The 24,416-nt window shown below is 42.8% G+C and overlaps 1 protein-coding gene across 1 annotated transcript in view; it reads right to left on the reverse strand.

Annotated features, from left to right (window-relative positions):
- Window positions 1–5,643: 5,643 nt before the first annotated feature.
- The window catches only part of LOC142198492 (G-protein coupled receptor family C group 6 member A-like), a 28,873-nt gene continuing 10,100 nt past the window's right edge, over window positions 5,644–24,416 (reverse strand). Inside the window, exon 5 of the mRNA XM_075269527.1 lies at window positions 5,644–6,674. Within this exon, the coding sequence (XP_075125628.1) occupies window positions 5,644–6,674 (1,031 nt within the window). The remainder of the gene's footprint in view (window positions 6,675–24,416) is intronic.

The raw sequence follows: 24,416 nt of genomic DNA on the forward strand, positions 1-24,416 counted from the left end.
GCTATATTTATCATGACGTCTACACCTTTTGATAAATTTAACATAAATCATACCAACTATTTCATTTACTTAGACTGGATTAACATATGCCAGTCTTAGTAAATTTGGGCCATGTCTGGTAAAGCGGTCTTTGCTGAGTGGTGCCCCTTCCAAGTTTTGTTATGGAGCCCTCCGGATATGAAGCCTCTTTAGTCTGTTTCCTATTATTATAAATGGCCCCCTGTCTCTTCTGTGTTCAGTCGCTCTTATGGACTCTTTGGTCTTTCAGGTATTATGTTGTGTATAGATGTGAGGACACTTACAATGTTATTGCCCCCCCCCCCCCCATAATGCCAGAAGATGACATTATGGTATCACAATGACTAGAGTAATGAGTGATCTGCTCACTGTATATGGCGCCCCCTAAAGCCCTCTGTCCTGCAGTGGTGGCTGCAGTGGTGGCTGCCATAAAAATAGGAGATGATACACTTTATTACTATACTGTATAGAGTCACTATCTAAGGAGTAATTCAGACTCAAGACAAAAAAAACACAAACACAATATAGATAAGTTTAAATGTTGTTTTATTGAATAGGCAACATTGTAATGAAATATTATTGACCCTTTCAATTAAAAAAAGAGATCACAGTGACTTAGAGATCAGGCCTGTTGAAGACAATAAAACTCACTATAGTCACTCTTGTCCTGAGATGAGAGTCCACGACTCAATAATTCAGAGAAAGTCGAAACAAACCCACAGTTGTGGGCTAAAAAATTCCTTCCTGACCCCAAATGTGGTGATTGGATATCTCCTTGGATCATGTCTTGAGTATAAGCCGAATTTTTCAGCACAGTTTTTTTGGGGGGAGAGGGGGGAGGGGGTCTATGACCAGCCGCAATAGTAATGTATAGAATCTCCCATAAAATAGTGAAAAAATTAAAAAAAGCTTTAAAAAATATATAATAAAAAAATAAAATAAATAAAAGTTCTAAATCACTCCTTTCCCTAGAATACATATAAAAGTAGAAAATGACTGTGAAACACATGCACATTAGGTATCCCTGTGTCTGAAAGTGCCCGGTCTACTGAATATAGGGGATCTGCAGTCCTCCTGTTCCGTCGGGAAGGGGTTAATAGGAGCACTGCAGATACCCTATATTCAGCCAGGCTGAATTCCAAGTGGGGAAGGGGGGGGAACAGTCCTCAAGCTCAGGGAAGGGGCAGACAGACAACCAAAACATCCCCTCCCCTTCCCCAGCACACAGCATCTACTGCACCCAAAAACTCCGATCATTTTAATTTTTGAAATTTTCCAGTAGCTGCTGCATTCCCCCCCCTTCGGCTTATACTCGAGTCAATACGTTTTCCCTGTTTTTTGTGGTAAAAGTAGGGGCCTCGGCTTATATTCGGGTCAGCTTATACTCGAGTATATACGGTATGTATGTATACAGTGAAGGAAATAAGTATTTGATCCTTTGCTGATTTTGTAAGTTTGCCCACTGATAAAGACATGAACAGTCTATAATTTTACAGGTAGGTTAATTTTAACAGTGAGAGACAGAATATCAAAAATAAAATCCAGAAAATCACATTGTATAAATTTATTTGCATTTTGAACAGAGAAATAAGTATGTGATCCCTCTGGCAAATAGACTTAATACTTATTGGCAAAACCCTTGTTGGTGCGCACAGCAGTCAGACGTTTTATGTAGTTGATGATGAGGTTCGCGCACGTCAGGAGGCATTTTGGTCCACTCCTCTTTGCAAATCATCTCTAAATCATTAAGATTTTGAGTCTGTCACTTGGCAACTCGAAGCTTCAGCTCTCTCCATAAATTTTCTATGGGATTAATGTCTGGAGACTGGCTAAGCCACTCCATGACCTTAATGTACTTCTTTTTGAGCCACTGCTTTGCTTTGGTTGTATGTTTTGGGTCATTATCCTGCTGGAAGACCCAGTCACGACCGATTTTCCCTCTGGAGGAGGGAAGGAGGTTGTCACTCAGGATTTTATTTTACATGGCTCCATACATTCTCCCATTGATGAAGTGAAGTAGTCCTATGCCATTAGCAGAGAAACTCCCTAAAACACAATGTTTCCTCCAGGCTTGACAGTGGGGACTGTTCTTTGGGTCATCATAGGCAGCAATTCTCTTCCTCCAAACACGATGAGCTGAGTTAATGCCAAAGAGCTCAATTTTTGTCTCATCTGACCAATGTGGATCATTCTGAGAGTGATTGGGAGAAGGTGCTGTGGTCATAGGAAGCGATTGATTTTAATTATTTTTTCCAAAGGATGCCCAATCAAATATTAAGTTGAGGGGGCCAGAAAAAGAAATATCATAATTAGAGATGAATGAGTAGTATTCAATCGAATACGACTATTCGATCGAATACTTGTATCGGTGGAATACCACGCGGGAAAATTCCATTGAATTCAATGCAAAAACCTCCTCGTGCTCCTCATCCTGCTACTTCCGGAACTTGGAGGATCCAATGTGTCGAACTTTGGTTTCCATGGAAACCTGAACAACATTCCTGTTTTTTCCCATAGACTATAATGTTGTTCGATATAGTCTCAATTTTTCTTAATCAGTGCAGTAGGCAGAAGATATAGGAGAGCATAAAACATGGAGTCAGTCAATTCATATTGTGGCCACTCCACCTCCTAATTAGAGATGAGCGAGTATATTCGATGCAATACCTCCCTGCATAGTTATTGGTGTAAAAAAGCGCCAGGGAAGGTGGGAGGGGAAGCAAATTTTTACTGCCCCTCCCACCTTCCCTTTTTTACACCGATAACTATGCAGGGGAGGTATTCCATCGAATATACTCGCTCATCTCTACTCCCAATCCATGTACTATACAACATCTATTCAACTGGTAAGACTCTTACTTAAACAATTGGCTATCTGAAACTCACTCCTTTTTGCTCTCTCTGAAAGTCACACCACTTTCCAACATACAGAAACCCATCTTCTCACATCCTCTCACTATCTGGATTGTTGTGTTTGCACCTGCAGGGCGACTTCACTTGCCCAATAGAGCACCCATTCCCTGAATGGCCTACTTAGGTCAGATTTATCAACACAGGTCTGAGATTTACCACTTTACACTCTGTTTTGAACAAAATCTACCTTACAGGGGGGTAACTACCGGGGTAGCAGCGGTAGCAGCTGCCACAGGGCCCGGGGCACTAGGGGGCCTGGTGACAGCTGCTACCGCTGCAGATTTTTTTATAAATAGGCTGATACCTTCTGGAGTAACTCCAGCACATAACGGGCCCTATTTATTGCAGCACCAGGTGCTGCCTGAAGGTGTTGAGGATCCTCCTCGAACAGTCTATCTTTTAACAGTAGTAAAGCTAGCAATTGCTGCTTTTACTACTGTACCCAAGCAGCAGCTGCCGCCTGCTGTCCGGGCCCCTGCCTCCCGACACTTGCATAGTGACAGTGGGCAGGAGAAATTTCTATCTCCTGCACACAGTCCCCAAGCCCTGTGCCGGCATCTATACCAGTAGATTGAAGGACCTGAGACACAACGTCATCAAAGGTCCTTTAATCTACTAACAAAGACTCAGTGTCTTTTGTGGGTGGAGCTACCTGGATTGTACAGGTCAGTGTACGATTGGGGGAATGGGCTGTAGCCTGTGAGGAAGAGGGGTACATGGGTGTGCAGGCTGTGTGTGAGAAAGTCTGCACCCATATTCCTTCCTTTCTCACACACAGCCTGCACACCCATGTACCCCTCTTACTCACAGTCTGCACCCCCCATTCCACCCTATGTGAGCAAGAGGAGGGAATGGGTGGTGCAGGCTGTGTGTGAGCAAGAGTGTGGTGGAATGGGGAGTTCCTCCCTACACATCACCCTCTTGCTCACACACAGCTTGCACCCCCATTTCCCCTCTTGCTTATACACAACCTGCACCCCACACATACAGCCTGCACGCCCATGTACCCCTCTTGGAGGGGGTCCCATGTCAAAAGTTCGCCACAGGGCCCCGCCATTCCTAGTTACGCCACTGCTACCGTATATCCTTGTTAGGACTTACACAGTAAAAAGGAAGGCTTAAATTAATACTTTCACCCTCTATAGTTAATGGGCAGACAGAAACCCCCTTTTTTAGTTTTTCACTAACTTGTACAACAGTCACACAACAAACAACACATAGAATGAGATGCATACATCAATCATTGCTTCTACTAACATTTCCTTTCTAAGAGACATGCATACTAATATAGCAATACTAAGTAAACAGTGGTCAGTACATTTTCAACTGAAGGCATCAATAGGTTCTTGAAAAGCCCATACAGCCATACCCAGAAAACTAGGGAAACCGCCTCGAGAGTGAAATTTAGTTATTGTAAGAATTAAGGATTCTCACCATGCTACAGCATTTGGTTTCACTGTCATGGAGTATTTGGTATTTGTCATGGGGGAACTCTGATTTCCGACGAAAGCTGTATTTTGACTTCCCCGGTGAAAAGGTACCAAGTTCTGTTGTACCAATCTGATATACAGATCAAATTCTGCTGACTACCTTCTGTGAAAAACAAATTAATAAAAAATAGCACAGGCCCAGGAGATACAAATAAATGTAGACTCATGGTATGTATAAATGTCTCACTTTATTGTAACTGAGTCCAGCTTTTTATACCATTTTATAGCTAGCACAACACAATGAACACAATACATGGATTCTAAGGTTGTACAAAGTCTACAAGTGGGTCTCTTGACTGAGTCATCAAGTTAGCTTGTTTGAGAGACAAATACAATCAATTGGTCTTTCACATAATACTATTGTATAACCCTTCATTAATAGTCCAAGGGAGTATTTCAGGGCACCAGAATGCTACACATGGATTCCCAACATCACCAATGGTCTTTCAAACAAGTGAGTGAGCTGTGCTCAGATTTTGTTGGACTTTGTATATTTGCACTCTGGATTCTGAGCTTCTCACAGTATACAGAGCGTGTAAGTCGAATCTAACAAATTATGACTAGGTGCTGGTGTTATTGCTGATGGGTTGTCATTAGGATTGAGCAATCGTGTTCGATCTTTTTAGGTGGGATCGGGATCGGTAGTATTTCCCACAATGCCTTCACATTGAGTATATAGTGTATACTCAGTGTGAAGGCTCCGCTGCGGTTCCATAGGAATGAATGGAAGCAGCCGACACACAGCCTTAACCCCCTGCGCCGGCTGCCTCCATTCATTCTAATGGGAGACTAAACTAACATGTCTCGTAGCTACTAGTAGTAGTAATACTACTACTAATAAATATATACTAATATATACTAACTAAAAATACTAATACTACAAATAAAACCAGTAGTAGCAATAGTAGATGGGATGGGGCAAACCGCTTTGCATTGCACATAACCCCTGTTTCAGACAGAAATGCAAAATTGTGCAATGGGGCTACAGTGGAATCCTTACAGCCCAGCAATGACAATAGACTGTCAGGAACACCCGTCTGACAACAGGGAGAGATCGGTGCTGAAATTAATGGCATCAACATATCCAGCCCCAGCGCACATAACGGGAAAGCCAACTGTTAGCTTTCTAGCAGTATATAAAACCGCACACACATTAACATGAAAGGTCCTCTTTAATTCTATGCAGCTGGCTGTATGCCATAGGAAATCACAAAATAAATGTCTATATACTTATACTTCGCTTCCGAAAACCTGCAGAAGAGTAAATACTGACGTCATCTGAAGACAAACAATTGTGACATTTTTTTGCCTGAGAACTACGAACACTAAAATTTGGGAGAGAAAAACTTATTTTGGGGCTGGTCTGTAAATTCTCCAGGTATACATCTCTTCTATTACTCTTACTCTTGAAAAACAGTATATACGTTGTTGGTAAAAGGTGACAGCAAACAATGCCATAGTTAGAGGTCAATATTGCCAATAACTCTACTGCAGGGAGATATTTCCCTTTAGTAGTGACATAAAGTGGTATGAAAGCGAACCATACAAAAATATATATGAGCATGCTGAATGTAATAAATCTACCTTCATTGTATATGTCAGGCAGTTTCCTCTCTTTGTATGCTAAAACAAAGCAAACAAAGGCAAGGAAAGCGATATATGCCAACATTATACCGTATGCCACTGTCGATCCTTCATGGCACTGTTGAATAAGATATTGTGAAAGAAAAGGAATTTGTTGAACTGAAGGGGGCTTTAAAGCAAGCCATACGATGCATATCCCAGCTTGTATACTTGTCAGTATTATAATAACAATGGCTGGTTGGTAAGTCAGTTTTACATGGTAACAAATGCGTTGACCAAGCTCAAATGCCAACACAATCCGAAGAGCTTTGACTAGAATGCATGAGACACATACAGTAAAACTGATTCCATAAAGTGGCTGCCGAATCATACAGGACAAGTCTGATGGCTGGCCAATAAAAAATCCACTACTGATGTAACTGGCTAATAATGAAACGTTCATGATAAAAGTATAGATACCTCCCGCTGCCTTCACTGCCGGAGTGGACAAATATTTCAAAAATACTATCCCAATGATAACAACCAACAGGACACCAAATGCGGCAAAGCTCAATAGTACACCAGCAAAGGGATCAACCCAGTCCAAGTACTCAACCATTTTATTTTTACAATAAGAACTTCCTTTATCGGACCATTGATGAGGAAGACAATTTCTGCATTCAGTCATATCTGAAAGAGAAAGAAGGCAATGGTCACATTACCAATTGAGTGGGTGCTACATGTTTGCATGCCCTGTACATTTTTCAGGTAGGTGCTATAGTTTATCTCTTCCCCACACTCCAAAACATGATAGCATAAGGGAAACCTGTCAGATACCAAATGAAGCAATAAGAGTGCTGAGGAGGCGGTCTCAAACAGGTTTTCCAGCCCCAAATGGAGATTTCATATGTATGACCTATCCTAAGGGTCATCAATATGTGATCATACACATCAGCCCCCCCACTGCATAGCGACGGCTATAGGGAATTGTACCTGACTATTGGAATTGTAGCGCTCCCCTAAATCTCCATCACTTCCCACTCTCGCAACTAGGGAGTGGGATTAACATTTATTTAACTTACCTTGCCCACAGATACCTAATGTAACTGGGCATCTGAGTTAAAACATATCAATATATGGGAAAGTGAGTTACAGGGGCATTTAAGTTATAGGTTATTATACCTTCCAGACATAGCCCAATCTCTTGACCACCCCATCTTTTTATCCCTAGTGGGCAAACTATCAGAGTGTGTTATTTTAAAATTATTTATTAAAAGTTATGTTTTAGATTTACTCCTTCTGTGACACAATTAGTTTTTTGAGTAAATACCCGTCAGGAAATAGATGGGTGTACTCAACTCTGCTACACCTGAGATGTAGCAGAGCGGTGTGCTCAACTCTGCTATATATGAGATGTAGCAGAGGTGTGTACTCAACCCTGCTACATCTGAGATGTAGCAGAGCTGTGTACTCAACTCTGCTACATCTGAGATATAGCAGAGCTGTGTGCTCAACTCTGCTACATCTGAGATATAGCAGAGCTGTGTGCTCAACTCTGCTACATCTGAAATATAGCAGAGCTGTGTATTCAACTCTGCTACATCTGAGATGTAGCAGAGCTGTGTACTCAACTCTGGTACACCTGAGATGTGAGCGAGTACTGGGAGGGGAGACATGAGTGATGCACTCACATCTCCCTGCCCTGTACCTGCCCACACTCTCCTAAGCCACAACAAGACCCGCCTACTCCCATCATCTCTAATACTAGCCTATGGAGTGAGGGCGCGCACGGCGCTCTGAAGGCATGTCAAAGAGAGAAGAGGAGCGAGAACGAGGAGCAGCAGCGGATTTGTGCAGGTAAGTGGACACCAGGGGGGCTAAGTAGCCGGGGGATTTTTTTTTAATCACTACAAAGCGTGGAGTCCAGAAATGTAAACATTTTTTGGACTCCATACTGTGTAGTGAATAGGATCGTTTTTAAAATCCGATCTTTGATTATTTAAAAAAATCCCATTGACTTGCATTGGGATCGGAATTAGGAACGGGTTCAAATGGAAAATGATCGGAAATCGGATTTTAAAAACGATCCTGAAATTTCAAGATCGGCTAAACCCCAGCTGCCAGCTCTCCTGACTAGCAAAGAAGAGCCTGCTGCAGAACCAGCGTTGATTGGCCGAATGCTATACACTGTATAGCATTCGGCCAATCAATGCTGGTTCTGAATTGAATATTTACTGCGACTAGGAGTAGTATTCGAACGAGTATGAGTATTTCGAATACTATAGTATTCAATCGAATACCTACTCAATCGAATACTACTCACTCATCTCTAGTCTTCATCTGAATCTATGAATGGAAAAATAAAAAAAGTTATAAAGGTTGAAATGCAGGGAGTCAAAAATCTAAATCGAAAAATGCCTGCAGCGGGAAGGAGTTAAATATACAAAGTGTTATCCAGTCTATATGCACAAGCAAATACATCCCCTATCTCTTGGAGTGTTCCCAATGTGACATTATCAAATTCCATAAAGGTTCCTACATGTTTAGTTCTCTTACCCAGTACTCTTATTGCTTTATTAGCATAATTCATCAGACCGACAAACAATAAACGAGTTGCTAGTCTTGGACAATCCTTTTTGTTTAAACACCCTGGCTAAGATGGTCACAGACTGTCTGTGAAGAAACCTGGCAGCAAGTGTTCTGTTTTTCTGCAATACCATTGCATAGTTCTCATTGAAATGTGTAAGCTGCACGGTACATGCGCACAGTCCTCTACTCTATAAAGTTGCTCTACTTCCTTACAAACTAATGAAGGTCCTAAATAGGGACTTTCTTCTGTATATTCAGGATATATGTACGATAGTGTAATATGATTTAGTTAGGATAGAGACTGAAGTAAGGACATGGCTTCTGTGCATAGCACTATGGAATATTGCTCTATATTGCTATATAAACAATAGAAAATAATATCTTGTTACTGAAGAATCATAGAGCTTTATTCCATTTTGGGGGTACCACATTACATGAATGTACATGCCTTGGTTATCTCCGAGCTAAAGATACTTGGCGTGGAACATGTGTTCACACAAAATATTTATTGCATTTTTCTATATGGAAACAATTGTTTAATACTAATGTTACTTTTATAGTATAGGCAAATGTATAGAGCAGTATAACACTGAAAAATACTCCTATCTTATATACTGTGCATATGGCCTTGATACAGTATACACAACTGGGCCACATAAAGCTGTACATTGACCCGAATTAGCTGACTATACTGTTTTCATTGTATACTATACCCTAGTTCAGAACCAATTCTCATATCCAAAGGATGCATGAAAACAAAGTATGAACATAGCCTAACAGAAATTGTTCTGTAATACACTTGATTTAACAATTTAAGTAAGGAATATGCAAATAACACCTCAGTGGTGAAAAGGAGAAATTTGCTTCTGTTTGTTGCCAATGTTAGGTAGCCCCTATAGATTAATATTTGACACTATGTGACATTATACTGTGTGCACGTGTTGCGATGGGATATTATACTGTGTGGAGGCGCCACTATGTAACATTATACTGTATGCAGGGGTCGCTAAGGGACATTATACTGTGTGGAGGGACTGCTATGGAACATCATAATGTGTGCAGGTGTCGCTATGGGACATTATACTGTGTTGAAGGGCCGCTATGGGACATTATACTGTGTGGAGGGACCTCTATGGAACATCATAATGTGTGCAGGTGTCGGTATGGGACATTATTAGAGATGAGCGAACAGTGTTCTATCGAACTCATGTTCGATCGGATATTAGGCTGTTCGGCATGTTCGAATCGAATCGAACACCGCGTGGTAAAGTGCGCCATTACTCGATTCCCCTCCCACCTTCCCTGGCGCCTTTTTTGCTCCAATAACAGCACAGGGTAGGTGGGACAGGAACTACGACACCGGTGACGTTGAAAAAAGTAGGCAAAACCCATTGGCTGCCGAAAACATGTGACCTCTAATTTAAAAGAACAGCGCCGCCCAGCTTCGCGTCATTCTGAGCTTGCAATTCACCGAGGACGGAGGTTTCCGTCCAGCTAGCTAGGGGTTAGATTCTGGGTAGGCAGGGACAGGCTAGGATAGGAAGGAGAAGACAACCAACAGCTCTTATAAGAGCTAAATTCCAGGGAGAAGCTTGTCAGTGTAACGTGGCACTGACGGGCTCAATCGCCGCAACCCAGCTTTCCCAGGATCCTGAATGGAATACACTGTCAGTGTATTCCCGTATACCCGATATATACCCCCGATACCCGTTCCAACGGTGTGCCCCCCCACCTTCACCCCAGAAATACCCTGCAAGTCCCCTAGCAATAGGATTGGGGCTATATACACCCACTATTTTTGCTACTGCCATATAGTGCCATTGTCTCACTGGGAATTCAAAGAATATATTGGGCTTACATATAACTTCAATTCCAGGGAGAAGCTTGTCAGTGTAACGTGGCACTGACGGGCTCAATCGCCGCAACCCAGCTTTCCCAGGATCCTGAATGGAACACACTGACAGTGTATTCCCGTATACCCCATATATACACCCCAAATCCCCGTTCCAACGGTGTGCCCCCCCACCTTCACCTCAGAAATACCCTGCAAGTCCCCTAGCAATAGAATTGGGGCTATATACACCCACAATTTTTGCTACTGGTATATAGTGCCATTGTCTGACTGGGAATTCAAAGAATATATTGGGGTGACGTGCACCCACAATTTTTGCTACTGCTATACAGTGCCATTGTCTCACTGGGAATTCAAAGAATATATGGGGGTTATGTGCACCCACAATTTTTAATACTGGTATACAGTGCCATTGTCTGACTGGGAATTCAAAGAATATATGGGGGTTACGTGCACCCACAATTTTTAATACTGCTATACAGTGCCATTGTCTGACTGGGAATTCAAAGAATATATGGGGGTTATGTGCACCCACAATTTTTAATACTGGTATACAGTGCCATTGTCTGACTGGGAATTCAAAGAATATATGGGGGTTATGTGCACCCACAATTTTTACTACTGGTATACAGTGCCATTGTCTGACTGGGAATTCAAAGAATATATGGGGGTTATGTGCACCCACAATTTTTAATACTGGTATATAGTGCCATTGTCTGACTGGGAATTCAAAGAATATATGGGGGTTACGTGCACCCACAATTTTTACTACTGGTATACAGTGCCATTGTCTGACTGGGAATTCAAAGAATATATGGGGGTTATGTGCACCCACAATTTTTAATACTGGTATATAGTGCCATTGTCTGACTGGGAATTCAAAGAATATATGGGGGTTACGTGCACCCACAATTTTTACTACTGGTATACAGTGCCATTGTCTGACTGGGAATTCAAAGAATATATGGGGGTTACGTGCACCCACAATTTTTAATACTGCTATACAGTTCCTTTGTCTCACTGGGAATTCAAAGAATATATGGGGGTTATGTGCACCCACAATTTTTAATACTGGTATACAGTGCCATTGTCTGACTGGGAATTCAAAGAATATATGGGGGTTACGTGCACCCACAATTTTTAATACTGGTATACAGTGCCATTGTCTGACTGGGAATTCAAAGAATATATGGGGGTTATGTGCACCCACAATTTTTAATACTGGTATATAGTGCCATTGTCTGACTGGGAATTCAAAGAATATATGGGGGTTACGTGCACCCACAATTTTTGCTACTGCTATACAGTTCCATTGTCTCACTGGGAATTCAAAGAATATATGGGGGTTATGTGCACCCACAATTTTTAATACTGGTATACAGTGCCATTGTCTGACTGGGAATTCAAAGAATATATGGGGGTTACGTGCACCCACAATTTTTAATACTGCTATACAGTTCCTTTGTCTCACTGGGAATTCAAAGAATATATGGGGGTTATGTGCACCCACAATTTTTAATACTGGTATACAGTGCCATTGTCTGACTGGGAATTCAAAGAATATATGGGGGTTACGTGCACCCACAATTTTTAATACTGCTATACAGTTCCTTTGTCTCACTGGGAATTCAAAGAATATATGGGGGTTATGTGCACCCACAATTTTTAATACTGGTATACAGTGCCATTGTCTGACTGGGAATTCAAAGAATATATGGGGGTTATGTGCACCCACAATTTTTAATACTGGTATACAGTGCCATTGTCTGACTGGGAATTCAAAGAATATATGGGGGTTATGTGCACCCACAATTTTTACTACTGGTATACAGTGCCATTGTCTGACTGGGAATTCAAAGAATATATTGGGGTGACGTGCACCCACAATTTTTAATACTGGTATACAGTGCCATTGTCTGACTGGGAATTCAAAGAATATATGGGGGTTACGTGCACCCACAATTTTTAATACTGCTATACAGTTCCTTTGTCTCACTGGGAATTCAAAGAATATATGGGGGTTATGTGCACCCACAATTTTTAATACTGGTATACAGTGCCATTGTCTGACTGGGAATTCAAAGAATATATTGGGGTTATGTGCACCCACAATTTTTAATACTGGTATATAGTGCCATTGTCTGACTGGGAATTCAAAGAATATATGGGGGTTACGTGCACCCACAATTTTTGCTACTGCTATACAGTTCCATTGTCTCACTGGGAATTCAAAGAATATATGGGGGTTACGTGCACCCACAATTTTTAATACTGGTATACAGTGCCATTGTCTGACTGGGAATTCAAAGAATATATGGGGGTTACGTGCACCCACAATTTTTAATACTGCTATACAGTTCCTTTGTCTCACTGGGAATTCAAAGAATATATGGGGGTTATGTGCACCCACAATTTTTAATACTGGTATACAGTGCCATTGTCTGACTGGGAATTCAAAGAATATATGGGGGTTATGTGCACCCACAATTTTTAATACTGGTATACAGTGCCATTGTCTGACTGGGAATTCAAAGAATATATGGGGGTTATGTGCACCCACAATTTTTAATACTGGTATACAGTGCCATTGTCTGACTGGGAATTCAAAGAATATATTGGGGTTATGTGCACCCACAATTTTTACTACTGGTATATAGTGCCATTGTCTGACTGGGAATTCAAAGAATATATGGGGGTTATGTGCACCCACAATTTTTAATACTGGTATACAGTGCCATTGTCTGACTGGGAATTCAAAGAATATATTGGGGTTATGTGCACCCACAATTTTTACTACTGGTATATAGTGCCATTGTCTGACTGGGAATTCAAAGAATATATGGGGGTTATGTGCACCCACAATTTTTAATACTGGTATACAGTGCCATTGTCTGACTGGGAATTCAAAGAATATATTGGGGTTATGTGCACCCACAATTTTTACTACTGGTATATAGTGCCATTGTCTGACTGGGAATTCAAAGAATATATGGGGGTTATGTGCACCCACAATTTTTAATACTGGTATACAGTGCCATTGTCTGACTGGGAATTCAAAGAATATATTGGGGTTATGTGCACCCACAATTTTTACTACTGGTATACAGTGCCATTGTCTGACTGGGAATTCAAAGAATATATGGGGGTTATGTGCACCCACAATTTTTAATACTGGTATATAGTGCCATTGTCTGACTGGGAATTCAAAGAATATATGGGGGTTACGTGCACCCACAATTTTTGCTACTGCTATACAGTTCCATTGTCTCACTGGGAATTCAAAGAATATATGGGGGTTATGTGCACCCACAATTTTTAATACTGGTATACAGTGCCATTGTCTGACTGGGAATTCAAAGAATATATGGGGGTTACGTGCACCCACAATTTTTAATACTGCTATACAGTTCCTTTGTCTCACTGGGAATTCAAAGAATATATGGGGGTTATGTGCACCCACAATTTTTAATACTGGTATACAGTGCCATTGTCTGACTGGGAATTCAAAGAATATATGGGGGTTACGTGCACCCACAATTTTTAATACTGCTATACAGTTCCTTTGTCTCACTGGGAATTCAAAGAATATATGGGGGTTATGTGCACCCACAATTTTTAATACTGGTATACAGTGCCATTGTCTGACTGGGAATTCAAAGAATATATGGGGGTTATGTGCACCCACAATTTTTAATACTGGTATACAGTGCCATTGTCTGACTGGGAATTCAAAGAATATATGGGGGTTATGTGCACCCACAATTTTTACTACTGGTATACAGTGCCATTGTCTGACTGGGAATTCAAAGAATATATTGGGGTGACGTGCACCCACAATTTTTAATACTGGTATACAGTGCCATTGTCTGACTGGGAATTCAAAGAATATATGGGGGTTACGTGCACCCACAATTTTTAATACTGCTATACAGTTCCTTTGTCTCACTGGGAATTCAAAGAATATATGGGGGTTATGTGCACCCACAATTTTTAATACTGGTATACAGTGCCATTGTCTGACTGGGAATTCAAAGAATATATTGGGGTTATGTGCACCCACAATTTTTAATACTGGTATATAGTGCCATTGTCTGACTGGGAATTCAAAGAATATATGGGGGTTACGTGCACCCACAATTTTTGCTACTGCTATACAGTTCCATTGTCTCACTGGGAATTCAAAGAATATATGGGGGTTACGTGCACCCACAATTTTTAATACTGGTATACAGTGCCATTGTCTGACTGGGAATTCAAAGAATATATGGGGGTTACGTGCACCCACAATTTTTAATACTGCTATACAGTTCCTTTGTCTCACTGGGAATTCAAAGAATATATGGGGGTTATGTGCACCCACAATTTTTAATACTGGTATACAGTGCCATTGTCTGACTGGGAATTCAAAGAATATATGGGGGTTATGTGCACCCACAATTTTTAATACTGGTATACAGTGCCATTGTCTGACTGGGAATTCAAAGAATATATGGGGGTTATGTGCACCCACAATTTTTAATACTGGTATACAGTGCCATTGTCTGACTGGGAATTCAAAGAATATATTGGGGTTATGTGCACCCACAATTTTTACTACTGGTATATAGTGCCATTGTCTGACTGGGAATTCAAAGAATATATGGGGGTTATGTGCACCCACAATTTTTAATACTGGTATACAGTGCCATTGTCTGACTGGGAATTCAAAGAATATATTGGGGTTATGTGCACCCACAATTTTTACTACTGGTATATAGTGCCATTGTCTGACTGGGAATTCAAAGAATATATGGGGGTTATGTGCACCCACAATTTTTAATACTGGTATACAGTGCCATTGTCTGACTGGGAATTCAAAGAATATATTGGGGTTATGTGCACCCACAATTTTTACTACTGGTATATAGTGCCATTGTCTGACTGGGAATTCAAAGAATATATGGGGGTTATGTGCACCCACAATTTTTAATACTGGTATACAGTGCCATTGTCTGACTGGGAATTCAAAGAATATATTGGGGTTATGTGCACCCACAATTTTTACTACTGGTATACAGTGCCATTGTCTGACTGGGAATTCAAAGAATATATGGGGGTTATGTGCACCCACAATTTTTAATACTGGTATACAGTGCCATTGTCTGACTGGGAATTCAAAGAATATATTGGGGTTATGTGCACCCACAATTTTTACTACTGGTATATAGTGCCATTGTCTGACTGGGAATTCAAAGAATATATGGGGGTTATGTGCACCCACAATTTTTAATAGTGGTATACAGTGCCATTGTCTGACTGGGAATTCAAAGAATATATGGGGGTTACGTGCACCCACAATTTTTAATACTGCTATACAGTTCCTTTGTCTCACTGGGAATTCAAAGAATATATGGGGGTTATGTGCACCCACAATTTTTACTACTGGTATACAGTGCCATTGTCTGACTGGGAATTCAAAGAATATATTGGGGTTATGTGCACCCACAATTTTTACTACTGGTATATAGTGCCATTGTCTGACTGGGAATTCAAAGAATATATGGGGGTTATGTGCACCCACAATTTTTACTACTGGTATACAGTGCCATTGTCTGACTGGGAATTCAAAGAATATATGGGGGTTACGTGCACCCACAATTTTTAATACTGCTATACAGTTCCTTTGTCTCACTGGGAATTCAAAGAATATATGGGGGTTATGTGCACCCACAATTTTTAATACTGGTATACAGTGCCATTGTCTGACTGGGAATTCAAAGAATATATGGGGGTTATGTGCACCCACAATTTTTAATACTGGTATACAGTGCCATTGTCTGACTGGGAATTCAAAGAATATATGGGGGTTATGTGCACCCACAATTTTTAATACTGGTATACAGTGCCATTGTCTGACTGGGAATTCAAAGAATATATTGGGGTTATGTGCACCCACAATTTTTACTACTGGTATATAGTGCCATTGTCTGACTGGGAATTCAAAGAATATATGGGGGTTATGTGCACCCACAATTTTTACTACTGGTATACAGTGCCATTGTCTGACTGGGAATTCAAAGAATATATTGGGGTTATGTGCACCCACAATTTTTACTACTGGTATACAGTGCCATTGTCTGACTGGGAATTCAAAGAATATATTGGGGTTATGTGCACCCACAATTTTTACTACTGGTATATAGTGCCATTGTCTGACTGGGAATTCAAAGAATATATTGGGGTTATGTGCACCCACAATTTTTACTACTGGTATATAGTGCCATTGTCTGACTGGGAATTCAAAGAATATATGGGGGTTATGTGCACCCACAATTTTTAATACTGGTATACAGTGCCATTGTCTGACTGGGAATTCAAAGAATATATGGGGGTTACGTGCACCCACAATTTTTAATACTGCTATACAGTTCCTTTGTCTCACTGGGAATTCAAAGAATATATGGGGGTTATGTGCACCCACAATTTTTACTACTGGTATACAGTGCCATTGTCTGACTGGGAATTCAAAGAATATATTGGGGTTATGTGCACCCACAATTTTTACTACTGGTATACAGTGCCATTGTCTGACTGGGAATTCAAAGAATATATTGGGGTTATGTGCACCCACAATTTTTAATACTGGTATACAGTGCCATTGTCTGACTGGGAATTCAAAGAATATATGGGGGTTATGTGCACCCACAATTTTTAATACTGGTATACAGTGCCATTGTCTGACTGGGAATTCAAAGAATATATTGGGGTTATGTGCACCCACAATTTTTACTACTGGTATATAGTGCCATTGTCTGACTGGGAATTCAAAGAATATATGGGGGTTATGTGCACCCACAATTTTTACTACTGGTATACAGTGCCATTGTCTGACTGGGAATTCAAAGAATATATTGGGGTTATGTGCACCCACAATTTTTACTACTGGTATATAGTGCCATTGTCTGACTGGGAATTCAAAGAATATATGGGGGTTATGTGCACCCACAATTTTTAATACTGGTATACAGTGCCATTGTCTGACTGGGAATTCAAAGAATATATTGGGGTTATGTGCACCCACAATTTTTACTACTGGTATACAGTGCCATTGTCTGACTGGGAATTCAAAGAATATATTGGGGTTATGTGCACCCACAATTTTTACTACTGGTATACAGTGCCATTGTCTGACTGGGAATTCAAAGAATATATGGGGGTTACGTGCACCCACAATTTTTAATACTGCTATACAGTTCCTTTGTCTCACTGGGAATTCAAAGAATATATGGGGGTTATGTGCACCCACAATTTTTACTACTGGTATACAGTGCCATTGTCTGACTGGGAATTCAAAGAATATATTGGGGTTATGTGCACCCACAATTTTTACTACTGGTATATAGTGCCATTGTCTGACTGGGAATTCAAAGAATATATGGGGGTTATGTGCACCCACAATTTTTACTACTGGTATACAGTGCCATTGTCTGACTGGGAATTCAAAGAATATATGGGGGTTACGTGCACCCACAATTTTTAATACTGCTATACAGTTCCTTTGTCTCACTGGGAATTCAAAGAATATATGGGGGTTATGTGCACCCACAATTTTTAATACTGGTATACAGTGCCATTGTCTGACTGGGAATTCAAAGAATATATGGGGGTTATGTGCACCCACAATTTTTAATACTGGTATACAGTGCCATTGTCTGACTGGGAATTCAAAGAATATATGGGGGTTATGTGCACCCACAATTTTTAATACTGGTATACAGTGCCATTGTCTGACTGGGAATTCAAAGAATATATTGGGGTTATGTGCACCCACAATTTTTACTACTGGTATATAGTGCCATTGTCTGACTGGGAATTCAAAGAATATATGGGGGTTATGTGCACCCACAATTTTTACTACTGGTATACAGTGCCATTGTCTGACTGGGAATTCAAAGAATATATTGGGGTTATGTGCACCCACAATTTTTACTACTGGTATATAGTGCCATTGTCTGACTGGGAATTCAAAGAATATATGGGGGTTATGTGCACCCACAATTTTTAATACTGGTATACAGTGCCATTGTCTGACTGGGAATTAAAAGAATATATGGGGGTTACGTGCACCCACAATTTTTAATACTGCTATACAGTTCCTTTGTCTCACTGGGAATTCAAAGAATATATGGGGGTTATGTGCACCCACAATTTTTAATACTGGTATACAGTGCCATTGTCTGACTGGGAATTCAAAGAATATATTGGGGTTATGTGCACCCACAATTTTTAATACTGCTATACAGTTCCTTTGTCTCACTGGGAATTCAAAGAATATATGGGGGTTATGTGCACCCACAATTTTTAATACTGGTATACAGTGCCATTGTCTGACTGGGAATTCAAAGAATATATTGGGGTTATGTGCACCCACAATTTTTAATACTGCTATACAGTTCCTTTGTCTCACTGGGAATTCAAAGAATGTATGGGGGTTATGTGCACCCACAATTTTTAATACTGGTATACAGTGCCATTGTCTGACTGGGAATTCAAAGAATATATGGAGGTTATGTGCACCCACAATTTTTAATACTGGTATACAGTGCCATTGTCTCACTGGGAATTCCACAAATAATTTGGGGATTCATTCACCCTACATCTCAGGCTCTTGCCATATTCACCCAGGTTGTCAGTGCTGCACCAGCTCGTTCCCAGACAGCTCGGCCCGAAAAACACGTTACCTATATAGAGGATTTGGACAATGAAGACAACATGTTCTAAATCTAATGTCTGCACCTTCTCCAGAATTAAAATAAAGGCAGCGTTTAACTTTCAAATAGCACTGCACAAAGGAAGAGCTTATCAGCTTGTCTCATGACATGCTACTGAAAAGTTTCATTTGTGTATCTTAATGTAAATATAGTTGTATAAGCTTTTTGGGTTTTAGGCACTGCCAAGTTATTTATTACCACCCGCTCCCTTATAATGATGATGACGCCAAAGTCACTGTGGGTGTTCAGAGCTCACAGCTTTGGGTGACATTTGTCTTGCTCTCTGTCGGTACCAGCTGTCTTTTTGGATACCGTAAAGTTATGTTGACTTTATTAACAGCTATAGAAGCTTTAGCCAGGTTGTGACGGTGTGTAACCCTAACAACACTAAGTGGGATACACATTAATAGTCAGTCTATGTACGCTAAACGTATCACTGAAGTAATTTTTTTTCCCTCTCCCCTAATATAAGAAAGGAACAGACATTAGACCTAGACCGGGGTTCGAGGCTTGAAAAAATCCAGTATTATTTGTTCTTCATGATGTGAAATATGTGTTGAAAAGCAACCCAAGATGAAGTCAGCCATGTGTGCCAGTGTGTTACTTGGCATGCCTTTGCTGGCCCCAACTGTAAGGGTCACTCTCCATTTCCTCCATTTTCCACTCCCCTTCACACCATTTGTGGTGAAGCAATGGGATGCACTGAAGTGCACCCTCTAGCCTCGTGTGGGATAGGGACATCAGATGCCACTCCAACCCCCTCGTCTTCCTCCGCCAGCCAACGGTGCGAAGATGAGAGGAGTGTGCTCTGAATGTTTTCTGCCTAGCAGAGGCTAGTTCTCACTTACGAAAATGGCCCCACTTTGACCTGTATATCAGGCACAATGGTGTAGGTTTCAAAGAAACATGGCACCAACAAGTTGGAAAACGTGGGCCATGCGTGGACCGTGTTTGAGTCTGGCAAGCTCCAGATCTGCTACCAGGTTCCAGCCATTATCACAGGCGCAAAAATGCCAGGCCCCAGGTGTAGCAGGGAAAAAAAAATGCCATCTCAGCCAGGATGGCATCCCTGACCTCGGAGGCACTGTGCTGTCTGTCCCCCAAGCTGATCAGTTTCAGCACGGCCTACTGACATCTCCCCATGCCAGTGTTACAGTGTTTTCCGCTAGTAGCTGGGGTGGAGGTTGCAGCTTCGTAGGGTTTCAGTCTACTCCTGCCATGAATTTTGGCCTGGGAGAGGAGATAGGCCACCCCAGTTTGCACCCGGGGAACAGACTCCACCACATTCACCCTGCCTGTCATTAAAGATAAGCACTGCAGCATCCCTGACCACAGGCGCTTGTCCATGTGTCGGTGGTCAAGTGGACCTTGCAGCAAAGCGCAGAGCTCTGGGCCCGACTGATGTTATGGGACACATGCAGGCGCAAGGCAGAGACAGCACACCAAGAGAAGTAGTAACGGCTAGGCCCAGCATAGGGAGGTGCCCCAGCTGCCATCTGCTGACGGAAGGCCTGGGTCTCCAGAAGCATAAACAAACACCAACATCTCCAGGGCCAGCAGTTTATCGATGAGGCTGTTACAGGCTTGGGCATGGGGGTGGGTTGTATTGTACTTCTGCCTGCAATGAAAAGCTTGGGAAATGTGGAGTGGCTGGGAAGAGGCGCATGATGGTGCAGGCCAAAAGGGCGCATGAGGGTGAACTCCCCAATGTGTCAGAGATAGGTGTGTAGGTGTCCTTGCATCATATACTTGCACCATATTTGGCTTTGGAAGTTAATTTTGTGCCAAAAAGTGGTTAAGACAGCGATCCCTCAGCTACTCCCGTTACACTGTCTATTGAAGTTACCATCTGTGGAAGTGGACCACCATTTCTAAGATCCCAAAGGAAGCAGGCAAGAGATGTGCAGTTCAGAAAAAAAGATGAGAAAATAAGTTTAGGCTGTAGAGCACAGAGGGATCGGAGAGGACAGAGCTGGTGTCGGCCAGGTATTCCCACAACATGCGCCTATACTTGTCCCTCCTGGTGACACTAGGCCCCTGAGTGGCAGTAATTTGTCCAGGGGGGCCATTAACGTGTTCCAGACCTAGGAATAAGTCTTCCAACAGGGTAGAGTTTTGCATGCCTTTGCTTCTACCCACTGTTTTTGCTGCTTAGCTTCCCTCCACATCTACTCTGCTTTCACCCCTAAACATCACCCCAGTTTATGCCTTTGCTTCTACCCAGGTTTTTTGTTGATTTAGCTTCCCTCTACATCTACACTGCTTTAGCCCCTAGACATCACCCCTGTCCATGTGGGGTCGGTGGCCTCGTCATCCACCAACTCCTCTTCCAATTGCGCACTGCCCCCTTACTGCAAACCGCACATGACCACAGCTTGCCTTGATGGCAACTGTGTCTCATGATCCCCACTTAGGTCCAGACAAGTCGGTGGCGGGTCCAAAACCCCAAAATTGGAAGGAAATGGCAGATGCTGCAGTATTTCTAACACCTGTTCCTGGTGCTCGGGCCTGGTCTGTGTTGTACCCTGCACCCTGCTTAACGCATCTGCCATATCCGAAGTTGTGCTGAGCGCATGCTAATGTTTCGTGTCCAGTGCAATGGATGGGATGGGATTTCACATAAGTCTGCCACCCATGGCCACTCATGGTTGAGCAACTGAGGGAGTTGACTTTGACGAACCCGAGGGTTTTGGAGTTGGAACTACATCAAAGGTCTGTGCTGCTCACACACTCTGCTCAACACATGATATGTTTAGTGCCAGCAGTGTGGAGACGTCGCACAACAGCCGTTGTTCCAGCAGGTACAGGCGTTGTAGGAGTGCATAGAGGCTAGCAGCGGCAACTATACACTTTAAAAACTATCCGCACAAGCGCCACACTTTCACCAGTAGCTCAGGAACATTGGGGTACCTTTTTCAAAAGATTAGCAGCAATGAGTTAAAAACGTGGCCCAGGCATGGAATATGTTGCAGGCTGCCAAGCTACAGAGCCAATCCCAGGTTACGGCCATTATCACACATGATAACATGCCTGGGCCCAGGTGCAGTGGCAAAAACCACATTGCCGTCTCATCGAGGATGGCATGACTCACTTTGTAGGCAGTGTGCTGTCTGGCCCCCAAGCTGATGAGCTTCAGCACGGCCCGCTGACGTCTCCCCACACCAGTGTTGCAGCGTTTCCAGCTCGTAGCTGGGGTCAATTTAACAGCGGAGGAGGGTGGTGTTTCAGCCCTCCTCCCAGGAATGTTGTGTGGGGAGACAAGTCAGGCCACCACATTTTGCGACCCGGTCCACGCCTCAACTACATTCAACCACTGTGCCCAAATTGAAAGGTAGCATCCCTGTCCGCATGCACTTGTCCATTCGTAACTGGTCACATGGAACTTTAGGGCTAAGCGCTGAATTTAGGGACCGCCTCATGTTTGGGGGAAAGTGCTGGTGTGGACGGCACAGTGCGGTGGCGCAGTAGACACTCTGCCCAAAAAGGGCAGAGTGTCCCCCAGCCGGGATTCCAACATCTCCTGGGCCAGATTTCTTGAGATGAGGCCGTTGAAGCCTTGGGCATGTGGGTGGGTTGCGCTGTACTTTAGCATGAAATGAAAGGCTTGGGAGATGGGGAGTTGCTGGGAAGAGGCGCATGATGGCGCGGGCAAAAGGAGAAATGGCAGGAAAAGGTGAGGATAAGGGTGAACTCCCCAAAGTGTCAGAGGCAGATGTGGAGGTGTCCTGGCTCCTGGTCTGGACTGCAGCGCCAGCCCTGTCAACAGTGGAAGAGGCAGTGGCCGCCAGGCCAAACAACGATTATCCTGCGCTTGCTCTCACCCACTGAGCCCAGGGCTTGCCTTCCAAATGATGGCACCCGCAAGAGGTGGTGAGATTCCTCTCCGCAGATCTCCAAACCATCTTGGACTTGCAAATTGCACTAAATTTGTCATGTAACTGACATGTATATGATGAGTCTATCCATTGTCTGTTCATTTTGGTGAAAGTCAGCCTGTCAGCTGACAGACAGCTGTGCTTGTCAGTGATGATGTCACCGGCTGCTTGTACCCCCAGTTTTTGCTGCTTAGCTTGCCTCCACATCCACACTGCTTTTGCCCCTACACATCACCCCTATCCATGCCTGTGCCTCTAGCCATAAGTCTGCCACCCATGGAAACTCATGGTGCAGAAAGTGAGGGAGCTGACTCTGAGGAACCCTTGGGTTTTGTAGCTGGTACTCCATCAAAGGTCTCTGCTGCTCACACACCCTGCTGAACATACGGTATCTAGGGTTAGAGCGTGTGGTGACCTCGCACAACAGTAGGTGCTTCAGGCAGATGTAGGCCTTGCTGGAGTGTATTGCGGCTAGCTCCAGGTACTGTAGACTTGGGAAAGTGGGTGTCCAAGTGCCGCACTTTCACCCTTAGCTCAGCTAATTTGGGGTATGTTTTTAAAAATCATTGCACCACTACATTGAACATGTGGGCCAGGCATGGAACGTGTTGGAGGCTGGCAAGCTCCAGAGCCCTCCAACAAGCTAAAAAACCTGGCCCCAGGGGCAGCGGGGATAAACAAATTGCCATCTCATCCAGGATGGCATCCCTGACCTCAGAGGCAGTGTGCTGTCCGTCTCCCAAGCTGATGAGCTTCAGCCCAGCCTGCTGACGTCTCCCCACACCAGTGTTGCAGCGTTTTCAGCTCGTAGCTGGGGTAAATCTAACAGCGGAGGAGGAGGAGGGTGGTGTTTCAGCCCTCCTCCCAGGAATGTTTTGTGGGGAAACAAGTCAGGAAAATTCTTGAAACGGGAGAGTTTTGCATCTTTGCCCTTGCTGCCTATGGACATCCCTTTGCCTCTAGCCACCATTTTCCCTGCTTTGCTTGCCTCCACATCCACACTGCTTTTGCCCCTAGACATCACCCCAGTCCATGCCTTAGCTTGTACCCCCAGTTTTTCCTGCTTAGCTTGCCTCCACATCCACACTGCTTTTGCCCCTAGACATCACCCCAGTCCATGCCTTAGCTTGTACCCCCAGTTTTTCCTGCTTAGCTTGCCTCCACATCCACACTGCTTTTGCCCCTAGACATCACCCCAGTCCATGCCTTAGCTTGTACCCCCAGTTTTTCCTGCTTAGCTTGCCTCCACATCCACACTGCTTTTGCCCCTAGACATCACCCCAGTCCATGCCTTAGCTTGTATCCCCAGTTTTTCCTGCTTAGCTTGCCTCCACATCCACACTGCTTTTGCCCCTAGACATCACCC

The sequence above is a fragment of the Leptodactylus fuscus genome, chromosome 3 (assembly GCF_031893055.1).
Source record: "Leptodactylus fuscus isolate aLepFus1 chromosome 3, aLepFus1.hap2, whole genome shotgun sequence".
Lineage (NCBI taxonomy): Eukaryota > Metazoa > Chordata > Amphibia > Anura > Leptodactylidae > Leptodactylus > Leptodactylus fuscus.